Source organism: Hylobates moloch, unplaced genomic scaffold, assembly GCF_009828535.3.
Source record: "Hylobates moloch isolate HMO894 unplaced genomic scaffold, HMol_V3 SCAFFOLD_7, whole genome shotgun sequence".
Taxonomy (NCBI): Eukaryota; Metazoa; Chordata; class Mammalia; order Primates; family Hylobatidae; genus Hylobates; species Hylobates moloch.
In genome coordinates this window covers 122,103,605-122,129,230 of record NW_026652282.1, presented here as the reverse complement: position 1 = coordinate 122,129,230, position 25,626 = coordinate 122,103,605, and the positions used below count along the sequence as shown (strand labels likewise).

Below are 25,626 nucleotides of genomic sequence, written 5' to 3'. Positions count from 1 at the left end.
CCTCCTCCACTTTATTGAGTATTTTCCAGAGTTCCCCTGAGAGAACTCAGAGTACTTTTGAGGGTTTTCCCCAGTCTCCTCTCCAGTTGCCTGTGAGTGCTGCCTCCTCCTCCACTTTACTGAGTATTTTCCAGAGTTCCCCTGAGAGTACTCAAAGTCCTTTTGAGGGTTTTCCCCAGTCTCCTCTCCAGATTCCTGTGAGCGCCTCCTTCTCTTTCACTTTATTGAGTATTTTCCAGAGTTCCCCTGAGACAACTCAGAGTACTTTTGAGGGTTTTCCCCAGTCTCCTCTCCAGATTCCTGTGAGCCCCTCCTCCTCCACTTTACTGAGTCTTTTCCAGAGTTCCCCTGAGAGAACTCAGAGTACTTTTGAGGGTTTTGCCCAGTCTCCTCTCCAGATGCCTGTGACCTCCTCCTCCTCCTCTACTATTTTGAGTATTTTCCAGAGTTCTCCTGAGAGTACTCAAAGTACTTTTGAGGGTTTTCCCCAGTCTCCTCTCCAGATTCCTGTGAGCTCCTCCTCCTCCTCCACTTTACTGAGTCTTTTCCAGAGTTCCCCTGAGAGAACTCAGAGTACTTTTGAGGGTTTTCCCCAGTCTCCTCTCCAGATTCCTGTGAGCCCCTCCTCCTCCTCCACTTTATTGAGTATTTTCCAGAGTTCCCCTGAGAGAACTCAGAGTACTTTTGAGGGTTTTGCCCAGTCTCCTCTCCAGATGCCTGTGACCTCCTCCTCCTCCTCTACTTTTTTGAGTATTTTCCAGAGTTCCCCTGAGAGTACTCAAAGTACTTTTGAGGGTTTTCCCCAGTCTCCTCTCCAGATTCCTCAGAGTCCTCCTGAGGGGGAGAACACCCATTCTCCGCTCCAGATTGCTGAGAGTATTCCTGAGTGGGAGGACTCCCTGTCTCCTCGCTACTTTCCTCAGAGTCCTCCCCACGGGGACTCCCTGTCTCACTACTCTCCTCAGAGTTCTCCTGAGTGGGAGGACTCCCTGTCTCCTCACTACTTTCCTCAGAGTTCTCCCGATGGGGAGGACTCCCTGTCTCCTCACTACTTTCCTCAGAGTTCTCCTGATGGGGAGGACTCCCTGTCTCCTCACTACTTTCCTCAGAGCCCTCCTCACGGGGAGGACTCCCTGTCTCACTGCTTTCATCAGAGTCCTCAGGGGGAGGACTCCATGTCTCCTCATTACTTTCCTCAGAGCCCTCCCGATGGGGAGGACTCCCTGTCTCCTCACTACTTTCCTCAGAGTTCTCCTGAGTGGGAGGACTCCCTGTCTCCTCACTACTTTCCTCTGAGTCCTCCCCACGGGGAGGACTCCCTGTCTCCTCACTACTTTCCTCAGAGTTCTGATGGGGAGGACTCCATGTCTCCTCACTACTTTCCTCAGAGTCCTCCTCAGGGGGAGGACTCCCTGTCTCCTCACTACTTTCCTCAGAGTTCTCCTGAGTGGGAGGACTCCCTGTCTCCTCACTACTTTCCTCAGAGCCCTTCTGACGGGGAGGGCTCCCTGTCTCCTCACTACTTTCCTCTAAGTTCTCCCCACGGGGAGGACTCCCTGTCTCCTCACTACTTTCCTCAGCGTCCTCCTGAGAGGCCTGCCCAGTCTCCTCTCCATAGTCCTCAGAGCCCTCCTGAGGGGACGCACTCCCTGTCTCCTCTCCAAATTCCTCAGAGTCCTCTTGAGGGGGAGGACTCCGCGTCTTCTCTCCAGTTTCCTCAGAGTCCTCCTGAGTGGGAGGACTCCACGTCTCCTCTCCACTTTCCTCAGAGTCCTCCTCAGGGGGAGGACTTCCAGTCTTCTCTCCAGAGTCCTGTGAGTATCTGCTCCTCCTCCACTTCACTGAGTCTTCCCCAGAGTTTCCCTGAGAGTCCTCAGAGTCCTCCTGAGGGGCCTGCTCAGTCTCCTCTCCAGAGACCTGTCAGCTCCTTCTTCTCCTACACTTTAGCGAGTCTTCTCCAAAGTTCCCATGAGAGTCCTCAGAGTCCTCCTGAGGGGTCTGCCCAGTCTCCTCTCCAGAGTCCTGTGAGCTCCTTCCTCTCCTCCACTTCATCGAGTCTTTCCCAGAGTTCTCCTGTGAGCTCCTTCCCCTCCTCCACTTCATCGAGTCTTTCCCAGAGTTCCCCTGAGAGTCCTCAGAGTTCTCTCCAGAGTCCTGTGAGCTCCTCCTCCTCCTCCTCCTCCTCCTCCTCCTCCACTTCATTGAGCCCATTCAGTGAAGAGTCCAGCAGCCCAGTAGATGAAGATACAAGTACCTCAGACACTTTGCTAGAGAGTGATTCCTTGACAGACAGCGAGTCCTTGATAGAGGGAGAGCCCTTGTTCACTTATACACTGGATGAAAAGGTGGACGAGTTGGCACGGTTTCTTCTCCTCAAATATCAAGCAAAGCAGCCTATCACAAAGGCAGAGATGCTGACAAATGTCATCAGCAGGTACACGGGCTACTTTCCTGTGATCTTCAGGAAAGCCCGTGAGTTCATAGAGATTCTTTTTGGCATTTCCCTGAGAGAAGTGGACCCTGACGACTCCTATGTCTTTGTAAACACATTAGACCTCACCTCTGAGGGGAGTCAGAGTGATGAGCAGGGCATGCCCCAGAACCGCCTCCTGATTCTTATTCTGAGTATCATCTTCATAAAGGGCACCTGTACCTCTGAGGAGATCATCTGGGATGTGCTGAGTGGAATGGGGGTGCATGCTGGGAGGGAGCACTTTGTCTTTGGGGAGCCCAGGGAGCTCCTCACTAAAGTTTGGGTGCAGGAAGATTACCTAGAGTACCGGGAGGTGCCCAACACTTCTCCTCCACGTCACGAATTCCTGTGGGGTCCAAGAGCTCATTCAGAAATCATTAAGAGGAAAGTAGTAGAGTTTTTGGCCATGCTAAACAGTGTCGTCCCTATTACCTTTCCATCCTCATACAAGGATGCTTTGAAAGATGTGGAAGAGAGAGCCCAGGCCATAATTGACACCACAGATGATTCAACTGCCACAGAAAGTGCAAGCCCCAGTGTCGTGTCTCCCAGCTTCTCTTCTGAGTGAAGTCTAGGGCAGATTCTTCCCTCTGAGTTTGAAGAGGGCAGTCGAGTTTCTACGTGGTGGAGGGCCCGGTTGAGGCTGGAGAGAACACAGTGCTATTTGCATTTCTGTTCCATGTGGGCAGTTAAGGGGTTCACCTGTTTTACTTTTGGGTATTTTTCAAATGCTTTTCCTATTAATAACAGGTTTAAATAGCTTCAGAATCCTGGTTTATGAACATTAGTTCCACATGTATTGCTGTCTATCTGGTTTAAGAGTAACAGTTTGATATTTTGTAAAAACAAAAACACACCCAAACACACCACATTGGGAAAACCTTCTGCCTCATTTTGTGATGTGTCACAGGTTAATGGTATTACTGTAGGAATTTTCTTGAAACTGTGAAGGAACTCTGCAGTTAAATAGTGGAACAAAGTAAAGGATTGTTAATATTTGCATTTCTTCAGGTCCTTTAGTCTGTTGTTCTTGAAAATTAAAGATACATACCTGGTTTGCTTGGCTAATGTAAGAAAGCAGCAGAAAGTAAATTGTAATAAATAAAAGTGTCAGTGACTCATTTATTTGATGAACATTATATCAGCATTTGCTCATAGAAATTACTGTTAGTATTAAAAGGAAGACTCATCCCTAACCCTAAAACGGTAGAGTGTAGGTCCAGAAGCCGTATCAGGAATGTGCTAAGATTTTCTCTACAATCTAAAGAATAAGTTTAAAAAGGAGTGGGGAGGTGAGACTCCAGATGGAGCCTTTGATTAAAAACGCCCTGAGCTAAGGCAGTTTTGGGCTTTGGGCAACTGCAGGTGCTTCTGTGGGAGCTGGTTGTTATGAAGCTGGGTGGTGGCAGGGCCCAGACTCTCAGAAGGTGAGAGAAAAGCCTGGAAAGGAAAACCACTTGAGCAGTTCCCTCTGGGTGGAGGATGAAGCGGAGAGAAGTCTCCACATGGGGAAGTAATGGAAGGTGTTCTGTGGCTTTGTAACTGGTGAGCTTGAACACAGTGCAAGGACTAGGTGATTGATACCCATCATCTGCAAGTTTTCCTGAGAAACGTGGTGATAATTCCTTGATGTGGTGCTCAGAAGCCTCTGGGCTGGCACTCATTTGCCAGGCCTGGGAGAGCCCAAGCCCATTCCATTGACAGGACTTTTAGTTGGGTTCTTTTGAATGTAATGTGGACAAGTCTAAGCAAGGTCTAGGTTTCTCATGGAGCTTAAATAAAACTAGTGGTTTGGATGGATGATCAGTGGGGAAGGTGAAAAGGAGTTGGTCCTTAACTTAAAATCTACAATCTTTGAGTTGCATTCAGTTGTGGAAGCCTCTTCTTTCTTGAATGATACAATATATCCTTTTAGAAAGAAAATGTCCTGAGGTATATTTATGAAGCCAAACTTTTGGTTCAGTTCATATTCCTTGACATATTCAGCTGGATGTTCAATGAGACGTTTTGGATAACGAAAACAAGAGCTGAATTTTTCTCAAAAGACAGTGGTAGACTTTGGGGTTATAATCATATTGATGACAACTGCCATTTATTAAAATTCCAAGGTATGCCAAGCTGTGTGCCAGGTGTTTTGCTCACAGTACGTACATTCCAGCAATTCTACAGAACAGGGATTATCAAACCCATTTTACAGACGAAGAAGCTGAGGTTTATAGCTCATGACAAATTCCCCCAGATCACATGATTCGAAAGTGACTGGGCTGGGACTTGAGTTGTGAATTCATCTAGACCCACACTGTCCCCACTCCTCTTAGCCTGAGCATAGCCTTCTTCCTGTTAAGTCACTTCATACTTCCTAATGTCTTTCAGGTAACATAAAGAAGAAACCTGTGATAAAGTATTTAGATAGGCCTAGAGAAGAAAGGTGACAATGAGAATCAATACCTTTCAGGGATCGTTTTGGGCTTTCTTTACCTAAATTCTTCTGTTATGAGCCCTAGGTTTCTTGAGAGCTGACTCTGTCTGGGTGCCAGTACTTTTGTCCAGCCCCAGGGCTTTCCCACCTAACAGCACCCTCCATTTGATCCCCCCTGGGCGCTCTGCTGAGTAACTTCTCACTGTGGTCTCACACTCTGAAGCCTGTGCCCAGCCCTCAGTGCAAGAGCCCAGAGACATCCGCCCTTCCCCTGAAATAGACCACTGTTTGTCCCTGGAGAAGTTCCCTGACTGATCCATCCCTCCCACTGGCTCCTCTGTGATAACGGCCCTCGATGTGAATATCCACTTTGGATAGTGACATTTCCCTACCTATGCTGGGCATCTTCAACACACTCTTAACATATTTCCAAATAGGCCACAGAGTAAAATCTGATTTGTCACATAACATATGGGGTTTAGGGATATAATCCTAAGGTCAGATATAGCCTATTTGAAATTTCGTAATATTTGATACTTGTAGTATGATTTTAATGAGATGCATTATTTGAAACAGGGCACTGAACACAAACAGAGATGAATAAGTTTGTGTAGATGATCAAATGCCAATCTTTCCTTCATAAACTTTGTAGGTGAGGAAAGGCTATAGACATCGCTTTCTAAATGATCTACAGGAAGGTGAATTCCTAAAAAAAACAAAACGGTAACAAAATCTTGAAGACTGCCTAGGAGGTGACAAGGGTACTTTGGGGGACATGCCATCTCTGATGAGAAATAAACAATAAGTAAACATCTTCCACTGTCTCTTGTCTGTGTACCTGCCCCACAGGAAAATGGTGGCTTGCAGTGAGCCACAGGCACGTGTATAGCTGTTCAGGAATGTTCCGTCATATGGAGGGTAGCAGAAGCTCACAGGGTAGGTTATTTTTCATACACCAAAAATATGAGAGAATTCTCAGCCTAAAGAAATTATATAGGTTATTAAAAGGACAGTGCCAAGTGATAGTGACGGACGAAGGTTGACCCTGCCTGCGAAGACTTACAGAATTGTTTTAAAACTGGATGTAATCCTGAATTTGAAACCACCAGTCACCTTGTAGGGCAAGAAAAAGTTGGAAGATTTCAAGGCTATGCGGACATTCCCAGAAACATTTCCAAGACATGAAGAGAATTACTGTCCTCAAGTATAATAGTTGCTTTTCATTGAGCACCGTAATAACATATGGGAGAGACTACAAGTGCCCATCTCCATCTTGTCTAGCTCGCCTTCCTGGCTGGTTCATTTATAGTTAGACAGAAGCCAGTGCATCATTCCCATGCTTTCGTTTCTGTTCAGCACCTAACATCTGTTGTGATGTGGAGGGGCAAGGTGAAAGCAGCTTGGATTCTTGGCTGAGGGGAAAGTGAGGGCCCGCTGTGGATTACTTTATTATGCCATAACAGAATACCACAGACTGGGTGACTTAAACAATAGAATTGTATTTTCTCCCATTTCTGGAGGCTAAATATCTAAGATCAAGATGTGGGCCAGTTTGATTTCTTCCCTGGCCTCCCCGTGCCTGGCTGATGACCACTTTCTCACTGAATTCTTACATGGATGTTCTTTGGTCTGTGTGTCTGTATCTTAATCTGCTCTTTTATGAGAACACCAGTCATATTGAATATGATCCTAATCATCAGACCTCATTTTACCTTAGCTGCCTCTTCAAAGGTTCTGTCTCCAAATACAGTGACATTCTGCAGTACTGGGGGTTGAGACTTGGATATATGAACTCGGCAAGAGGGGCGCAATTCAGCCCATAACACCCTGCCAACTTAAATCAGAATTTATGTGCACAAAAATAAACTCGTGTTAAGCCATTTAACTGTCAGGGAGTTTTTTCTCTTCCATCAGGTTACTGTTAATGTGACTACTGGAGTGCTCCTCTTCCTTTTCTTAGGGTCATTTCAATATTTGACTTAAAAGTAAATAGTGCATGTATTTTTGTTGCAAAATATTCTAAAAATACATAGAAATTGCATTGCTTTCTTTACAAAGTTCCTGCCTGCAAAACTCAGCCTCCTACTCAGAAGTTCCCACCAATAACAATGTGGCCATGCACATTTTAAATATGATTTTCGATCTCGGGCTTTCAGAAAGATAGATGTGCTATTTTATATATACACATATATGTACATATACACACACATGTGTAATGATATAATGATATACATATAGACCTGCCACTTACCTCTGCCACTATAATAGGTTCAATTGCCTCTTCCACAAACTGCTACACTGAAATAAAAATGTGGCATTGATTTTGAGATAGGATTATTTCAAAGGCAATCAAGTTAAAATGAGGTTATTAATGCTGGCCTTATTGGAAGTCAGTACAAAAAGGGGATATTTGGACATAGAGATGTGAGTAGAGAGATGACAATGTGAGTAGACATGGAGGGAAGACAGCTAGGTACAAGGCAATGAGAGAGGCCTGGAAAGCATCCCACAATCACAGCCTCATAAGGAATCAATCTTGTGTACACCTTGCTCTTGGGCTACCAGATTCCAAAACTGTGAGACAATGAAATTCTGTTGTTTTGTCATCCAGGTTGTGGTACTTTGCTATTGCAACCCTAACACGCCATGATACTCACTTATTAAAATGTACCCAGTATCTTTCCATGTCAGCACATAGAGATCTGCCTTACTTTGGGGACTTTTCCCGAGAATGCCAATTTATTTCTGTGCATTAACAAACTGAACCAACCTCCTCCTGATGAACACATATTTGCTTTTTCTTTGTGGCTAAAATTAGTATAAATATAATCAATATATTTGAGCATAAATTCTGGGACAAATGCGTAAAATTCCTTATAAGGAATACATATCAATGTAGAAATTGTGTAGAAGTGAACAGGGTATGAATAATTTTATACTTTTTCAAATGTTGCTGACTTTTTCCACCAAAGGTCTCACCAATTAGTTTCCCTACACATTTGTTTATGTGGAAATGATTCATTTGTTGACAAACATTTTATCAGAATTTTAAACCTTATCGAAACTTATGGGTGAAAATCCTAGGGGAGTTTGGTTTTGGTAATGACATTTTCCGATGCATCACCAAAATTTTGGTCAAACTTATAGGTGCAAACCCTAGTTGACCTTAAGTTTGGTGGTGACTTTTTCAGATGCAACACCAAATGTGCCAACATCTAAGAAAAGAGATATAAATTGGACTTCATTAAAATTAACAACTTCTACTCTAAAAGACTGCTAAGAGAAAAGACAAGCCAGAGACTGGTTTAAATGTTTTGTGAAACACATATCTGATAAAAGATATATATTTAAATATGCACAAAACGTTGAAACCCAATCATAAGAAAACAGAAAGCCTAATTGAAAATGGCCAAAAATTCTAAACAGGTACCCCACCAAAGATATATATGAATAGAAAGTAATCGGATATAACTCTCCAATTTCTGATATGGCTTGGCTCTGTGTCCCCACCGAAATCTGAACTCTAATTTTAATCCCCACATGTCGAGGGAGAGAGATGATTGGATCATGGGGGCAGTTTCACCCATGCTGTTCCCCTTGTAGTGAGTGAGTTCTCACGAGATCTGATTATTTTGTATGTGTTTCGAAGTTCCTCCTTCGTGCTTCTTCCTCCTGCCACCTTGAGAAAAAGGTACCTGCTTCCCCTTCGCATTCCACCATGATCATAAGTTTCCTGAAGCCTCCCCCAGCCGTGTGGAACTGGGAGTCAACTAAACCTCTTTCTTTTATAAATTATTCAGTCTCAGGCATTTATTTATAGCCATGTGGAAACAGAATAATACAATGACATGTATCATTAAAGAATCGCAAATTGAAACAACTAAGATATAACACTACAGACCCAGAAGAGTAGCTGAAACCCAAAATACTGAACCAACAAATTTTCACACGCGTGTTGAGCAACAGGAACTTTCAATCATTGTTAGTGGGACAGATCTGAAGGAATCATGAAAGCCTATTGCTAAGTGAAAGAAGAAAATATAAAAAGGCGACACAATATATGATTCCAGTCATACGATATTCTGGAACAGGCAAGATAAATACACTAAAAATATTAGTGGTTTCCAAGGGCTGAGGGGTTAGAGTTGAGGAATGGAGGATTGATCAATAGGTGGAGTACACAGGAGATTTAGGTTGGTGAAACAATTCTGTATGATACTGTAATGATGAATACTTGCCATTGCACACTTAGCAAAAACCATAGCATCCACAATGTTGAATGAGTCCTGATGTAAACTGTGGAATTTACTTACTAAATAGGTATCAACACAGATCCATCAGTTGTAGCAAACATGCTATAATAATACAAATTGTAAATAATAGGAGACACTGTGTGTGTGTGTGTTCGTGTGTGTGTGTGGATGTGTGTGTGCGTGAGGCAGAGCAGCGAGGGTGGTGTAGATCTGTGGGAACTCTGTAATTTTGACGAAGTTTTCTCTCTGTATTTTTGGATTAGCAATGCTCTAAAAATGAAGCCTATTTTTTTTAAAAAAACGTAAATAATTTGAACAAACACTTTATCAAAGAGGATATACATACTGGAAAGAGGCATGTAATGTCATTTGTCATTAGGGAGATGCAAACAAAAACCAAAGAAGTTTGCAATACACACTTATTACAATGGCTAAAATCCAACAGTCTAAAATATCAAATGTAAGAGAGGATATGGAACAACAGGAATTCTCATTCCTTGCTAGTTGTGATGAAAACTGATACAGCTGCACTTTTAAATCAGTATTTTATGCACCTCTTCCTATGACATGGTGAAAGCTAAAAGTATAGGAACTGAAAGAAGAACATAGTTGCCAGGGGCTTTGCAGAAGTGCGGTGACTGACCTCAAATGGGATGCACAGGAGAATTTTAGGTTGATCAAACTGGTCACTACGATACTCAGATGGTACATATGGGACACCATGCATTTGCCAAAATACGTATAACTTCACATAATAGTTACATTTGATGTGTGTTTTTGAAAAAAAAAATTTAACTTTTACTTTCAGAGATAGAAGTGCAGGTGTGTTACATAGGTAAATTGTGTCATGGGGGTTTCTTGTACAGATTATTTCACCACCCATCTATTAATCCCAGCACCCATTTGTTATTTTTCCTGATCCTCTCCCTCCTTCCACTCTCCACCCTCTGAAAGGCCCCAGTGTGTGTTGCTCCCCTCTACGTGTCCATGTGTTCTCCTTTCTAGCTCCCACTTATAAGTGAGAACACGTAGTATCTGGTTTTCTGTTACTGTGTTAGTTCACTTAGAATAATGGCCTCTAGCTCCATCCATGCCATGGATTGGGATTTTTTTTTTAAGTAGCAACAACAAAGAAGACTTTAACCTAGTCTAGGTGAGAGAGAATCTTAACATCATGCACAGCAGTAGTAACGAAGATTGAAAAAGTGGAAGGATTTGGAATGGATTTTAGAGGTTGAAGGAAAAAAAGTTGCTGTTGGATTGGATTTGGGATAAGACAAAGGGAGAAATCAAGCACAAAAATAAAAATTGTGCCACCTTTGATGTGAACAAATATCAAATGAAGACATACTTTGGTTTTTCAAGTTTTTGACAGCCTTCATGTGTATTTTGTAATCACTCGGACACATGCACAAACGTTTCTTATTCCTTGAAATCTGGGAATGCCGTCCCCTCCTTCAACCTGGTGCCCAACAATTCTACATTCATGGCACCTATGGTAAACCTCCACTGGCAGTGGCAGCATGTTCAGTGAAGGCTGAATCTAAGTGAGAAATATGAACTGAAGGTGAGTCATTTGGGGCATGTTTGGAGAAGGGTTGTGTTCACTCCTTTAAAAGGCCCCTGACACTCCCCACTGATTCAATCCCAAGAACATTAGTCCCTCTCTCTTCTGGAAGGGACACTTATTTCCAATACCAGGAGGTAAAAGGATAGGCTGCCATTTTCTTTTTACCATCCCTAAGAAATGCTCCCTTCTTAGGACCTCAGAAGAAAAGCTCCATGAGGATAATTCCCAAGGACATGTGGGCCAGAGCTGGAATTTACCCACCAGCTGCCTCCCAGTCTGGGAGAAGAGCTTCCTTGTCTGTGGGTTTCCACCTTGAGCGCTGAGGTTTGATCCACCAATCCTGGCTATGAGCAGAGGCCCACTGCCCCTGGGACACGGAGACAAAGCTAAGGAAGGAAGTCAGCTCATGAACAGCTGAGTTGATTCTGACCATAGTGGGTGCAGAGAACCCCAATTCTCAGGGTAATCTCTGGCAAAGCCACAAATCAACCTTTTTTGAAATCTCAGGGCTCATGAATCCTTCTGAGGGTCCTGCCAGGGGTAAGAGCAGCTGAAAAGATGTATGTGGAGCTCTTATCCATGTGGAGAGGGAGATGGGCCTCTACTCCTATCATGTGAGCAACCTGGCACTGCCACTAAGTTAGTAAAGTGTTTGTGGACCTGGTCAGGGTGTCTGTCATCAGCACAACAGCCCTCCATCATGACGTTCCGGAATAGAACTGTTAGGTTATATTGCTTGAATCACCAGGGTTCCAGAGGTCAGCAGGAGGATGGTTCAAGTAAGAGGGGGAATAAATCCATCATTGTCCCAGGTAGCCTCCCCCCAGCTACTATTGAGATCTAAATTCTACTCTCAAAAAGCAAAGGCTTATGAAAGCAGCTAGGCCTTCTATGGGTGAGACAAGGGGGAGAGAGGAGGTGCCATTTCCTCTGTTCCTCTTTGACTCATATCATCTCGCTCCTCTTGTTACTGAAGTGACCATTGACCTCAGAGTCTTTCAGTTCTTTCAACTCCAGCCTTACATAATCTATACAAAGACTTATTTATTATTCTGTGCATTTCTGTGTTTTTGAAGTTTTTATAATGAACATTTTAAAAGTAGGTTTTGAATTTCCCTGTAATTGCATTTTGTTATAATATGAAAAGGTGTTCCACTTACATTAACGTTTTTTATATGGATATTTAGTTGTTCCACTGATACGTATTTCAACAAGACAGTCTCCAATTCTAAAGCTGAAACACATTTTAATCAATTAAGCTTGCTTTTATACATGTTTTGTTGGTTTTGTTTTTCAGGACTTTCCATTCAGTTCCATTGGTCTATCCGTTAATCCGTGCACCCAGACCTCCAATGCTTCATACAATAGCTCCTTTGTAATTCTTACTATCTGTTGGATGAATTGCACTTTCTCAAGAGTGTATTGACTATGCTTTGCTGTTTGCATGTCTTTACATTTTAGAATCAGCTGATTCATAGATGTCTTCATGTGCAAAGGCATTCGGTTGTTTTGATTTGGGATTACGATTATTCTATCGATTCCGTTTTAAGGAAAACTATTGAAACTTCATTCTCATGAATTTATTTTCTGTTTCTGTAGGTCTTCATGAATGTTTTTAAATAACATCTTAATGTTTTTTCTGTAATGTTTTAATTTTGTTGGTTAGTTTTTTTAAGGTACTTAATGTTTGGAATGATAAGTTAGAGGTTATATTTTCTGTATTTTCATATTCATTGTTGCTGCAAGAAAACAAAGTTTATTTTTCCTACATTGATTTTATACCTAGGAAACCTATATATTTTCATCTATTGATAAGCTGGGCCATTCTGCTCTTGCTGGTGGTATGCCCATTTGAGCATAGACTCTGCTGCTTCTGCCCCAGTGAAGCACTTCAGACAGAAACTCCCATCAGAGTGTTGTTGTCAGTGGACAAGGAGCACCTCGGTGTCTCTAGCAGAGCAGTTGCTTTACATCACAGCGACAGAGAACAATGATGTGGGCCTCGTACCAGTCCCCAAAGGTTGAGCATACAGCCCAAGAGTACTGACCTGAGCTTTTGCCCCTAACATCTTCTAGAAATGAAGCCTCTTGACAGAACCCACCACCGTCAAACACTCAAGGGCATCAACGAGTATAAAAGAATAAAAAACCCATTCAAGGTCTAGTAACTTCAAATAGCAAAGGAACATCGGCCCACACAGATAAGAAAGAACCAGCACAAGAACTCTAGCAACTCCAAAAACCAGAGCATCTTCTCCCCTCCTCACTACCACACTAGTTCTCCAGCAATGGTTCTAAAGCAGGGTGAAATGGCTACAATGAGAGACAGAGAGTTTAGAATCTGGATAGGGACACAGATCATTGAGATTCAGGAGAAAGTAAAAACCAAATCCAAGGAATCTAAGGAATCCAATAAAATGACAGAAAAGCTGAAAGATGAAATCGCCATTTTAAGAAGGAACCAAGCAGAACAGATAAGGCTGAAAAACTTACTGAAGGAATCTCATAATACAAGTAAAAGTAGGAACAACAGAATTAACCCAGCAGAGGAAAAATCTCTGAGCCTGAAAACTAGTTCTCTGAATCAACTCAGTCAGAAAAAGATTATATAGAAAAAAGAATATAAAAGAATGCCTCGAACCTCCAAAAAATTTGAGATTGTGTAGTGAGACAAATCCTGCAACCTATTGGCATCGCTAAAAGACAGGGAGAAAGAACAAGCAACTTGGAAAACAAATTTGAGGGTATCATTCACAAAAATTACTCCACCCTTGTTGGATGGTCAACATTCAAATTCAGGAAATCCAGAGAATCCCTGTGAGATACTATACAAGACAACCATCCCCAAGTCACATAGTCATCATATTCTCCAATGTCAAGATGAAAGAAAAAATATTAAAGACAGCTAGAGAGGAAGAACAGGTCACCAACAAAAGGAACGTCATCAGAGTGGTCATCAGGGTGGATAAATGTCAGGTGATATTTATCCTGGTAAATAGCAACACTACTCTCTGAGTAAATAATCCTTTACATAGTACTTGCATATGTTTATGGGTTACACGAGGTATTTTGATATAGGCTTGCCATGTGTAATAATCACATCAGGGTAAATGGGTGATCCATCAGCATAGACATTTATTCTTTGTGTTTCAAATAATCCAATTACACTCTTTCAGTTATTTCAAAAAGTACAATTAAATCATTTTGACTATGGTCACCCTGTTGTGATCTCAAATACAGAGAGGTCTTATTGATTCTCTCTAACAGTTTTTTGTAAACATTAGCCATCCTCACTTCTCCCCCACCCCCTGTACATTTCTCAGCCTCAGGTAACCATCCTTCTACACTCTATGTCCACAAATTCCATTGTTGTGATGTTTAGCTTCCACATATAAGCGAGAACCTGTGAAGTTTGTCTTTCTGTGCCTGGCTTATTTCACTTATCATAATGACCTCCAGTGTCATCCATGTTGATGCAAATGACAGGGTCTCATTGCTTTTATGGCTGAATAGTACTCCAATGTGTGTATGTAAATACAATTTCTTTATCCAGTCATCTGCTGATGGACACTTTGGCTGCTTCCTAATCTTGGCTATTGTTAATGGTGCTGCAGTGAACATGATTGTGCAGGTATCACTTCAGTGTACTGATTTCCTTCATTTTACGTAAACACCAAGGAGTGGAATTACTGGATAGTATGGTAGTTTTGTTTTCATTTTTGGAAGAGTCTCCAAGCTGTTCTCCATAGTGGTTTTAGCAATGTGCATTCCCACCAGCAGTATAAACGAACTGTGATACACCTATACAATGGATTACTATGCAACCATAAGAAGAAAAGGCCTATCGGCCATGGAAAGACAGGGATGAACATAAAAAGCATGTTGCTAAGGGAAAGAAGTTATTCTGACACCATGGTTATAAATTACTCCTATTTCAGTTATCCAAGCTATGGTGTCCTTTTTATGTTAAGATTCCTGGCCAGGCACTCATGCCTGTAATCCCAGCACTTTGGGAGGCTGAGGCAGGTGGATCATCAGAGGTCAGGAGTTCAAGACCAGCCTGTTCAATATGGTGAAACCCCGTCTCTACTAAAAATACAAAAAAAAAAAAAAAAATTAGCCAGCTGTGGTGGCACGCGCCTGTAATCGCAGCTACTCCCGCGGCTGAGGCACAAGAATCGCTTGAACCCGGGAGGCAGAGGTTGTAGTGAGCCAAGAGCACACCATTACACTCCAGCCTGGGCAACAGAGCGAGACTCCATCTCAAAAAAATGAACAAATAAAAAAAATAAATAAATAAAAAGTAAAAAGATTCCTGCAAGACAAGTTTGGATTGATCCAATAACGTCAATTATATTTGATACAATCTCATTCTTACATTGACTTTTTTGTTTGTGCACGTCCCCGATCAAAACACATAGGTTGTAACCTAATCCCCAATATTTGGCATTTTCATTATGGCAACCCAAACTGACTACCACACGCCTCTACATTCTCTGACCCTCTTTCCAGTACACTCACTAGAAATTGGGCTTCTAGTACAGTCCACTATGCCATCCACCTACTTTGTATGGGTCTGCCTCCCTGGCTAAACAGTGAGAGCATATAAAAATAACAGAAAAGTTTTCTCCCGTACTTTTTCGAACAAAGGTCTCCTTGACAGAGGGAAGGATGTTCCTCACTCAGAGTTTTAGATGCCTGAGCAGCTGCTGCTGGTGCTCTCATTGGACGATTACACCTTCAGGAATGGGGTTGGCTTGCCTGGAGGCCAACCTTGAAGAAGAAAGGAATTTCTCACGTTCTCTTTGTCTTTTAGGAATCTCCTATCCTATTTCTTCAAACACAAAGGTTATTCTAGAAAAAATGAAAACACTAATTGCCTTAGAACACTTTCTGTCTCTGTATCATGGGCAATTCTTCAATTTTGTATGCCTTTAAGTCCAGGCTGGAAGACAGAGAAGGAAAAAAAGTAAAGGAAACTAACCACCCTATCAAAAAATTACTTTGATTTCTAGTTTCCTTACCTAATTATCCTGCTTCTAGTTACTATTTTTACATAAAGTTTTTGCTTTAGAATAGTTTTAGATTCACAGAAAATTTACAAAATAATAACTTCAAGATCAAGATGTTGGCTGGTTTGATTTCTTCTCTGGCCTCTCTGTGGCTTGCAGACAGCCACTTTCTCACTGAATTCTTACATGGTTGTTCCTTGGTCTGTGTGTCTGTATCTTAATCTGCACTTCTTATGAGGATACCTGTCATACTGAATATGAACCTAAACTTAAGACCTCATTTTACCTTAATTACCTCTTCAAAATTTCTGTCTTCAAATACAGTCACATTCTGGGATACTGGGTTTTAAGACTTGGATATATGAATTTTTGGGGTGAGTCACAATTCAGCCCATAACACCCTGCCAACTAAAATCAGAATTTATGTGCCAAAAAATAAACTTGTCGTGTTAAGTCACATAAATTTCAAGGATTTTTTTTCTTGGTGTTCCATGAGCTTACTGATACTTTATCTTCCTACTGGACTGCTCCTCATGCTTTTCTTAGGCTTATTTCAATACTTTCCTTACAAAGAAATACTGCATATATTTCTGACGCAAAATTTAAAAAATAGGTAGAAATCACAATTCTCCCCTTTGGAAAGTTCCTCCAAAACTCAGCCCCCTATTCAGAAGTTTCCACAATTAACCTTGTAGTGTTTAAATTTAAAAGCTGATTTAGAATTTTGAGAAAGATAGATGTGGTTTTTAAATATAATTTATACATATATGAGCATATGTGTGTGTTTATAACTACATATGTGTAATAATATACATATAGGTCTGCCACTTCCCTTTCCACTATTATAGGTTCAGTTGCATCCCCGCTAAAATTTTATGTTGAAATTTATATGTGGCATTATTTGGAGACAGGATTACCTCAGAGGCAAGTAAGTTAAAATGTGGTTATTAAAGAAGAGCTGGTACTATTCCAACTCAAATCATTCCAAAAAAATTGAAAAGGAGGAACGTCTCCCTAACTCATTCTATGAGGCCAACACCATCCTCATACCAAAACCTGGCAGAGAAAAAAAAAAAAAAAAAAAAAAAAAAAAGGAAACATCAGGCCAATATCCTTAATAAACAGTGATGCAAAAATGCTTATCAAAATGCTGGCAAACCATATCCAGCAGCACATCAAAAAGCTTATCCACCAGGATCAAGTAGGCTTGATTTAGGGGATGCTAGGTTGGTTCAACATATGCAAATCAACAAATATGATTCATCAAATAAACAGAAATAAAGATAAAAACCACGTGATTTTCTCAATTGATGCAAAAAAAGCTTTTGATAAAGTTCAACTTTTTTTCTTATTAAATACTCTCAATAAATTAGGTGTTGAGGGAACATACCTCAAAATAATAAGAGCCGTATATGACAAACTCACAGCCAATATTATACTGAATAGACAAAAGCTGGAAGTATTCCTCTTGAAAATTAGCAAAAGACAAGGATGCCCTATCTCACCACTCTTATTCAACATAGTATTGGGAGTTCTGGCCAGGGCACTCAGGCAAGAGAAATAAATAAAGTGCATTCAAATAGGAAGAGAGGAAGTCAAACTATCTTTGTTTGCAGATGACATGATCATATATCTAGAAAACCCCATTGTCTCAGGTCAAAAGCTTCTTAAGCTGATAGGCAACTTCAGCAAAGTCTCAGGATACAAAATCAATGTACAGAAATCACTAACATTCGTATACACCAACAACAGGCAAGCTGAGAGCCAAATCATGAATGAACTTGCATTCCCAATTGCCACAAAAGGAATAATATAGCTAGGAATACAACTAACAAGGGAAGTGAAGTATCTCTACAAGGAGAAAGACAAATCCCTGCTCAAACAAATCAGGGATAACACAAGCAAATGGAAAAACATTCCATCCTAATGGATAGGAAGAATCAGTATCGTGAAAATGGCCGTACTGCCCAAAGCAATTTATAGATTCAGTGCTATTCCCACTAAACTTTCACTGACATTCTTCACACAACTAGAAACAAAAATCTATTTTGAAATTCGTATGTAACCAAAAAAGAGCCCAAACAGCCAAGGCAATCCTAAGCAAAAAGAATAAAGCTGGAGGCATCATGCTACCTCACTTCAAACTACACTACAAGGCTACAGTAACCAAACAGCACGGTACTGGTACAAGAACTGACACATAGACCAATGGAAAATAATAGAGAACCCAGAAATAAGACTGCACACCTAAAACCATCTGATCTTTGACAAACGTGACAAAAACAAGCAATTGGTAAAGAACTCCCTATTTAATAAATGGTGATGGAAGAACCGGCTAGCCTTAAGCAGAAAATTGAAACTACACCCCTTCCTTACACCATATACAAAAATAACTCAAGGTGGATTAAAGACTTAAATGTAAAACCCAAAACCATAAAAACCTTAGAAAAAACCTAGGCAATACCATTCAGGACATAAGCATGGGAGAAAATTTCATGACAAAGGTGCTAAAAATAGTTGCAACAAAAGCAAGCATTGACAAACAGGATGTATTTAAAGTAAAGAACTTCTGCAGAGCAAGAGAAACTATCAACAGATTAAACAGACAACCTACAGGATGGGAGAAAATTTTTGCAATCTGTGCATCTGATGAAGATCTATATCCAGCATCTATAAAGAATTTAAACAAATTTAAGTGAAAAAAAAGCCCGTTAAAAGGTGGGCAAAGGACATGCACAGACACTTTCCAAAAGAAGACATACATGCTGCCAACAAGCATATGAAAAAAGCTCAACATCACTAATCACTAGAGAAATGCCAAACAAAAGTACAGTGAGACACCACCTCACACCAGACAGAATGGCTATTACTAAAATGTCAAAAAATAAGAGATCGTGGTGAGGTTGTGGAGAAAAAGGAATATTTTTACTCTGTTGGTGGGAGTGTCAATTAGTTCAACCCTTGTGGAAAATAGTCTGTCAAATTCTCAAAGACCTGGAGACTGAAATAGCATTCACCCGGCCAGCAAACCAGTTACTGGGTATACATTTAAAGGAATATAAATGGTTCTATTATTAAGACATATGCAAGTGTATGTTCAATGAGGCACTATTCACAATAGCAAAGACACAGAATCAACCTAAATGCCCATCAATGATAGACTGGATAAAGAAAATGTGATCTATATACACCATGGAATACTATGCAGCCATAAAAAGGAAGGAGATCAGGTGTTTTGCAGGAAAATAGATGAAGCTGGAGGCATTATCCTTGGCAAACTAACAGAGGAACAGAAAACCAAATGTCAAATGTTCTCACTTATAAGCGGGAGCTAAATGTTGTAAACACAAGGACACATAGAGGGGAACAATGCACACTAAGGCCTACCAGAGGGCAGAGGGTGGGAAGAAGGAGAGGGTCAGGAAAAAATAACTAATTGATATTGGCTTAATACCTGGGTGATGAAATAATATGTACAACAAACCTTCATGACACACATTTACATACATAAAAAGCCTGCACATCCTGCACACATATCATGAACTTAAGCTAATAGTTAAAAAAATGTGGTTATTAATGCCAGCCCTAATCCAATACGATGGGAGTCATCATAAAAAGGGGAAATTTGGACACAGTGCTATGAGTAGAGTGATGACAACGTGAACATACACGGAGTGAAGACAACCATCTACAAGGCAAGGAGAGAGCCTGGAAAACATCCTGCCCTCACAGCCCTCAGCAGGAAACAACCTTGTATACACCTTGCTCTTGGACTACCAGATTCCAAAACTGTGAGAGAGTCACAAAACTCTGGAAATCCAATCATGAGAAAAAAGAAAACCAAATACAAAATGGGCAGGATAATCTGAAAAGATACGCCAGCAAAGAATATATAGGAATGGAAAATAAGCACGTAACACTATCAAATGTCCTATGTCATTATAGATATGAAATTAAAACAACTAGGAGATAGCCCTCTACCCCCAGGAGAATGGCTGACATCCAAAACACTGCAACAGCAAATGTTGACATGCATGCTGAGCAACAGGAACTTTCAGTGGTTGTTAGTGGGATGGACCTGGAGGAATCGTGAAAGCCTACTGCTAAGTGAAAGAAGAAAATTCTAAAAAGGCTACATAATGTACAATTTCAATCATATCATATTCTGGAATAGGCAACGATGAATACACTAAAAATATTACTGGTTTCCAGGAGCTGATGGTTGGGGTTGCTGTACAGGGGATTGATAATTAGGTAGAACACGCAGGAGATCTAAGATGGTGAAACAATTCTGTGTAATACTATAATGATGTATACTTGCCATTACACCCTTATCAAAATCTATAGCATCCTCAGCGTTAACAGTGAGTCCTGACGTAAACCGTGGACTTAATAATGAGGTAATACAGTTCCATCAGTTGCAGCAAACATGTCGTAATAATACAAAATATAAATAAAAAGAGACACTTTGTGTGTGTGTACAGCAAGCAGGGCAGGGCGGTGGTGTAGATATAAGAACTCTAAATTTGATGAAGTTTTCTCTTTGTATTTTTGGATTAGCAATGCTCTAAAAATGAAGTTTATTCATCTACAAAAAGATGCAAATGATTTGAATAGACACTTTACCAAAGGGGCTATACCAATGGGAAAAAAAAAGCATATAAAAAGATGACAAATTTCATATGTCATTAGGAAGATGCAAACAAAAACCAAAGAAGATTGCAATACATGCTTATGAGAATGGCTAAAACCTGAAAATCTAAAATACTAAATGTAAGAGAGGATATAGAATAACAGAAATTCTCATTCCTTGCTAGTTGTGATAAAAAAAAAAAAAAGAGTACAGGCACACTGTTAAGTCAGTATCTTATGAACCTAGTCATATGACAAATTGGAAAAGTTAAAACTACAGGAACTGAAAACAGAAGAGCGTTGCTAGGAGCTTTGTGGAGTGCAGTGATTGACTTCAAACGGGATGCACAGGAGAATTTTAGGCAGGTGGAACCGGTCAGTATGATACTTGGTTGGTAGATATGGGAGTCCATGCATTTTCCAAAATACATGTAACTTCACATTCTAGTTAAATCTGATGTGTGTATTTAAAACGATAATCACATATTGGTTTTTAAAAGGGTCACAGGCTGCATAAAAGACAATGGTTTTTTCAGGAACAAGGATAGGAAAAGAAGCAACAATAATGAAGCCTTTAACATAGGCTATGGGAGCGATGATGTTAACTTCACACTCAGCAGTAAATTGGAAAAATTTGGAATGGATTTTAGCGGCTGAAGGAACAAGTGTTGCTGTCTGGACAGGAGAGGGAGGGAGGGGAGGCCCCGTAAGAACTAATATCTTGAGGAAGACTGAGGGGCCTTCCTACTCCATTTCAGACAGGGGCCGTGGAGCCCTGCGTTGGGCATGGGAGGTCTTATACCACTGTGGATGGATGTGATTCTCCCTCTCTTGCACCTTGCAGGTCTCAGGGATTGGAGGGGCTTATTCGGAGGTGAAAGACTCAGATGCACAGGGTCAGGCATCCCAGGCAGTATCAGGAGTCCAGGCACAGCCTCTCAGGAAGGCTGGAAGAGAACACCCATGACTGGTAGTGCCCCCTGTCCTGTCCCTGTGCCTGCTGCCAGCTCTGGAGGAGCCCATCAGGGTCCCCAAATGTACAATTTTCTGACTTCCATTTTGGGAGTCAGCTGGAGGGGAGGTTTTCTCTGAGGAGAGCAGCTTCAGTTAAGCAGAGGGAGAAGCTCCAGGAATGGCCAATAATCAAGAAGAGAACTCTGTGGAAGGACGATGACCTCCCACCAGGGAGGGGAGGCCCAGGCTGCAAAGAGACACTCCCTGCTGTCAGCCCTGGAAAAAGGGGCGGGAGGAGGGTGTCAGGGACTGGGGAGGTGGGAGGGAAGAGGTCAGCAAGGCTTAGGGAGTGAACAGGAAGGGGTGGAGGGCGACCAGGAAGTGGTCAGGAAAGGGTGGAAGGAGACTGACACGTGGGGGCTGGCTCCTCTGCAGAGTGGAGGCCCCGCCACACGCTGCCCCTGCTGTCAGCTCTGGTCAACCCCTGCAGGGTTCCTGGATGTGCTTTCCCGACTTGCATCTTGTGAGTCCGAAGGACCTGAAGCACTTTGTGAGGAGGCTCGTCTCAGTTCAGCAGAGGGAAGTCTTAGACCTGGCCAATCCTCAAGGTAAGGGCCCTGAGGAAGAACTGAGGGACCTACCACCACAGAGAGAAGAAACCGTGGCAGATGCTGCCCCTGCCGTGGGACTTGTAGGTCCCAGAGAGGAAAATGGCCGCTGGGGGCTGAGGGGTCCTCACGATAGAAGAAGGGAGGAGGTGCCGGCCCTCTAGGGAATAAATAGGAAGACTTTGAGGAAGACTCGGGGAACCCCCACCTCAGAGGACAGATTCCTGGAGATTCCTACCCTGCTCCTCATATCAGCCCTGTTAGAACTCCCCAGTCAGCTCAGGCTGAGCCGCAGCCCTCTCATTTCTGGGTGAGGGGTGGAGGGGAGTGGGGAGGCCTTGGTCTGGGGGTCCCATGGCAAGTCAGCAGGGGAGCTGCCTCCAGTTGGCAGTTGGCAGAGGCTGCCACCGCACCACCTCCCACTGGTCTCAGGGATGTGGAGTTTGCTCTGAGGTTTTGCCTCAGACCAGCAGAGTGGTGGGGGTCTGGCCCTGTCTGAGAAGCTGTGAGGTTGCTAATTAAATTCTGAGGGAGCCATGCAGCCCAGAACTATGAAGCTCTGCGAGTCTGGTCAGCCCCAGCTGTCAGCCCTGGGAGGCCCAAGGCTCTGCTTGCAGTCTTTAGCCTTGAGGGGCTCCCTCACTTCCTCTTGCAGGTGCTCCAGGAACCAGGGTATGAAGACCTGGGTCTGAGCTGTACTTCCTAAAGTCAGCACAGCAGGGGAGGCCCAGGAAGTGCCAGGAGTCAAGGTGAGTGCACGCCCTGACCTTGTTACAAAGGATCTACCTCCACAAACAGAGGAGACTCCTCAGCACCCAGCCGTAACCACCTACTGTCATTCCTGGTGCCTCAGGCTCTGCCTTTCAGCTGTGCCCTGAGGTGATTTCTCACATCCTCTTACAGGTGCCCAGGGGACAATCTCTCTAGGAAGACAGGCGACCTGTGAGGCCCTAGAGCACCACCTTAAGAGAAGAGGAGCTGTAAGTCGGCCTTTGGCAGAGCCATCATGGGTGAGTTTCTCAGCTGAGGCCGCTCGCAGTGTCACTCTCTTCCACAGGCCTGTTGGATCCCATCATCCGTATCCCTATTGACATGTTTACCTGCTGCTCCTGAAGAAGTCGTTATGCCTCTTTCCAAGCGTTCCGTTCCCCAACTTTGCGGAAGATTCCCAGTACCCAGTTGTGATAGAGGATTGGATAGATGCACAGGATCCCACAGATGAGGAAGAGGAGGAAGCCTCCATTTCCTCTTCTACTTTCTACTTAGTACTTTCCTCCTCTTCCTCCTCCTCATCCTCTTCTCTGATTCTTGGTGGCTCTGAGGAGGAGGAGGTGCACTCTGCTGGGATGTCAAGTCTTCTCCAGAGCACTCCCAAGAGTCCTCCACAGGGTCCTTCCCAGTGTCCTCCCCAGAATCCTCTGAGCTCCTGCTCTTCCTCTGTTTCATGGAGCCCAATGAATGAAGAGTCCAGCAGCCACAAAGAGGAGGATGCACGTACCTGTCCTGGCCTGCCAGACAGTGAGTTCTTTCTCACATATACACTAGATGAAAAGGCCGAGTTAGTGGAGTTCCTGCTCCTCAAATACCAAACAAAGGAGCCTATAACAGTGTCAGAGATGCTGATGATTGTCATCACCAAGTACAAAGACTACTTTCCTGTGATACTCAAGAAAGCCTGTGAGTTCATAGAGCTTCTTTATGGCCTTTCCCTGATAGAAGTGGGCCCTGACCACTTCTATGTGTTTGCAAACACAGTAGACCTCGCCGATGAGGGTAGTGATGACAAGGGCAGGCCTGAGAACTGCCTCCTGATTCTTATTCTGAGTGTGAGCTTCATAAAGGGCAGCTGTGCCCCGAGGAGGTCATCTGGGAAGTGCTGAAGGCAATAGGGGTGTATGCTGGAAGGGAGCACTTCGTCTATGGGGAGCCCAGGGAGCTCCTCATTAAAGTTTGGGTGCAGGAACATTACCTGGAGTATCGGGAGGTGCCCAACAGTTCTCCTCCACGTTATGAATTCCTGTGGGGTCCAAGAGCCCATTCAGAAAGCACCAAGCAGAAAGTACTAGAATTTTTGGCCAAGCTATACAATAGTATCCCTATTTCCTTTCCATCCTGGTACAAGGATGCTTTGAAAGATGTGGAAGAGAGAGCCCAGGCCATAATCTCCACCACAGATGATGCCACTGGCATGCCCAATGCAAGCTTCAGTTTCATGTCCAGCAACTTCTCCTGTCCTGAATGAAGTCTAGGGTAGTTTCTTCCCTTTGTGTTTGAAGAAGGCAGTTGAGGCCCTACATAGTGAAGGGCCCAGGTGGGGCTGGAGAGAAAACAGCGTTCTCTGCATTTCTGTTTCATGTGGGTGGTTTATAGATTTACCTGTTTTTCTTTTGGCTATTTTCAAATGCTTTTATTTTAATAGCAGGTTTAATTGGTTTCAGAATCTTAGTTTATTAATATTACTTACACACGTATTGCCATTTATCTGACTTAAAAGTAAGAATTTTATATTTTGTTAAAAAAAATGGGAAAACCTCTTATTTTGTGATCTGTAACAGGATAGTGTGGTATTATAATAGGAATTTTCTTTAAAATGTGAAAGTACTCAGCAGTTCAATAGTCGAACAAAATAAAGGATGGCTAATATTTTCATCTCCTCATACCCTTTATTCTCTTGTTCTTAAAAATTAAATATGTATCCCTTGCTTGGCTTGGCATATTCAAAAAAGTAGCAGAAATTAACTCTGAATACAAGAAAGCCTCACTGACTCCTTTATTTGCTGAACATTATTTAAGCATATGCTTTTGGAAGGCACTCTTCACAGTGGGGATAGTGTGAAAAGCATGACTTATCCGTACCCATAAAACAGGAGGTTCTTGGAGCAGAAGCCATATCAAGAAGGTAGTAAGGTGCTCTTTACAATTTAAAGAACAACTTAAAAAAGGACTGGGGAGGTTAGACTCCAATGTGAGCCTTCCAGTATAAAGGCCCTGCGCTAAGGCAGCTTGGGGCTTTGGAAAACTGCAGTTGCTTCTGTGGGAGCTGATTGTTACGAAGCTGGGTGTTGGCAACAACCAGACTCTCAGAAGGTGAGAGAAAAACGTGGAATGGAAAACTGCTCTGAGCAGTTGCACCTGGGTGGAGGATGCGGCAGAGAGAAGTCTCCACATAGGGAAGTAATGGAAGGTGTCCTGCAGCTCTCTAACTGGTGAGCTTGAACACAGTGCAAGAACTAGGTGATTGATATCCATCATCTCCAAGGGTTTCCTGAGAAATAGAATGATAATCCCTTGAAGTGCTTCCCAGAACACTCTAGGCTGGCACTCACTTCCCTGGCCTAGGAGAGCCAGAGCCCACTTCACAGAAAGGACATTTAATTAGGTTATTTTGAATGTAAGTTGGCCAACTCTAAGCAAGGGCTATTTTTCGTGGAGGACAAATAAAAGTAGTGGTTTGGATGGATGAGCATTGGGGAAGGTGAAAAGGAGTTGGTTCTTGACTCAAATTCTAGGATCACTGAGTTGCATTCCACCTGGGGAATTCTCCCCTTACCCAAATTATACAATACATCATTTCAGAAATAAAATGTGCTGAGTTTTATTTGTGAAGCTGAATTTTTGGTTGAGTTGGTACTCCATGACATATTCAACTACATATGCTGACATGTTTTGGATAAAAAAACAGCTGAATTTTCACAAAAGACAGTG

The 25,626-nt window shown here is 42.5% G+C and overlaps 1 protein-coding gene across 1 annotated transcript in view; it reads left to right on the top strand.

Moving 5' to 3' along the window:
* Nucleotides 1-24,163, top strand: part of MAGEC1 (MAGE family member C1) — a 39,434-nt gene extending 15,271 nt beyond the window's left edge. The window contains 8 exon segments of the mRNA XM_058441362.1: nucleotides 2-2,693; nucleotides 21,785-21,921; nucleotides 22,577-22,593; nucleotides 22,825-22,931; nucleotides 23,244-23,769; nucleotides 23,772-23,812; nucleotides 23,955-23,976; nucleotides 23,979-24,163. Of these exon segments, the coding sequence (XP_058297345.1) occupies nucleotides 2-2,693; nucleotides 21,785-21,921; nucleotides 22,577-22,593; nucleotides 22,825-22,931; nucleotides 23,244-23,769; nucleotides 23,772-23,812; nucleotides 23,955-23,976; nucleotides 23,979-24,163 (3,727 nt within the window).
* The last annotated feature ends 1,463 nt before the right edge of the window (nucleotides 24,164-25,626 follow it).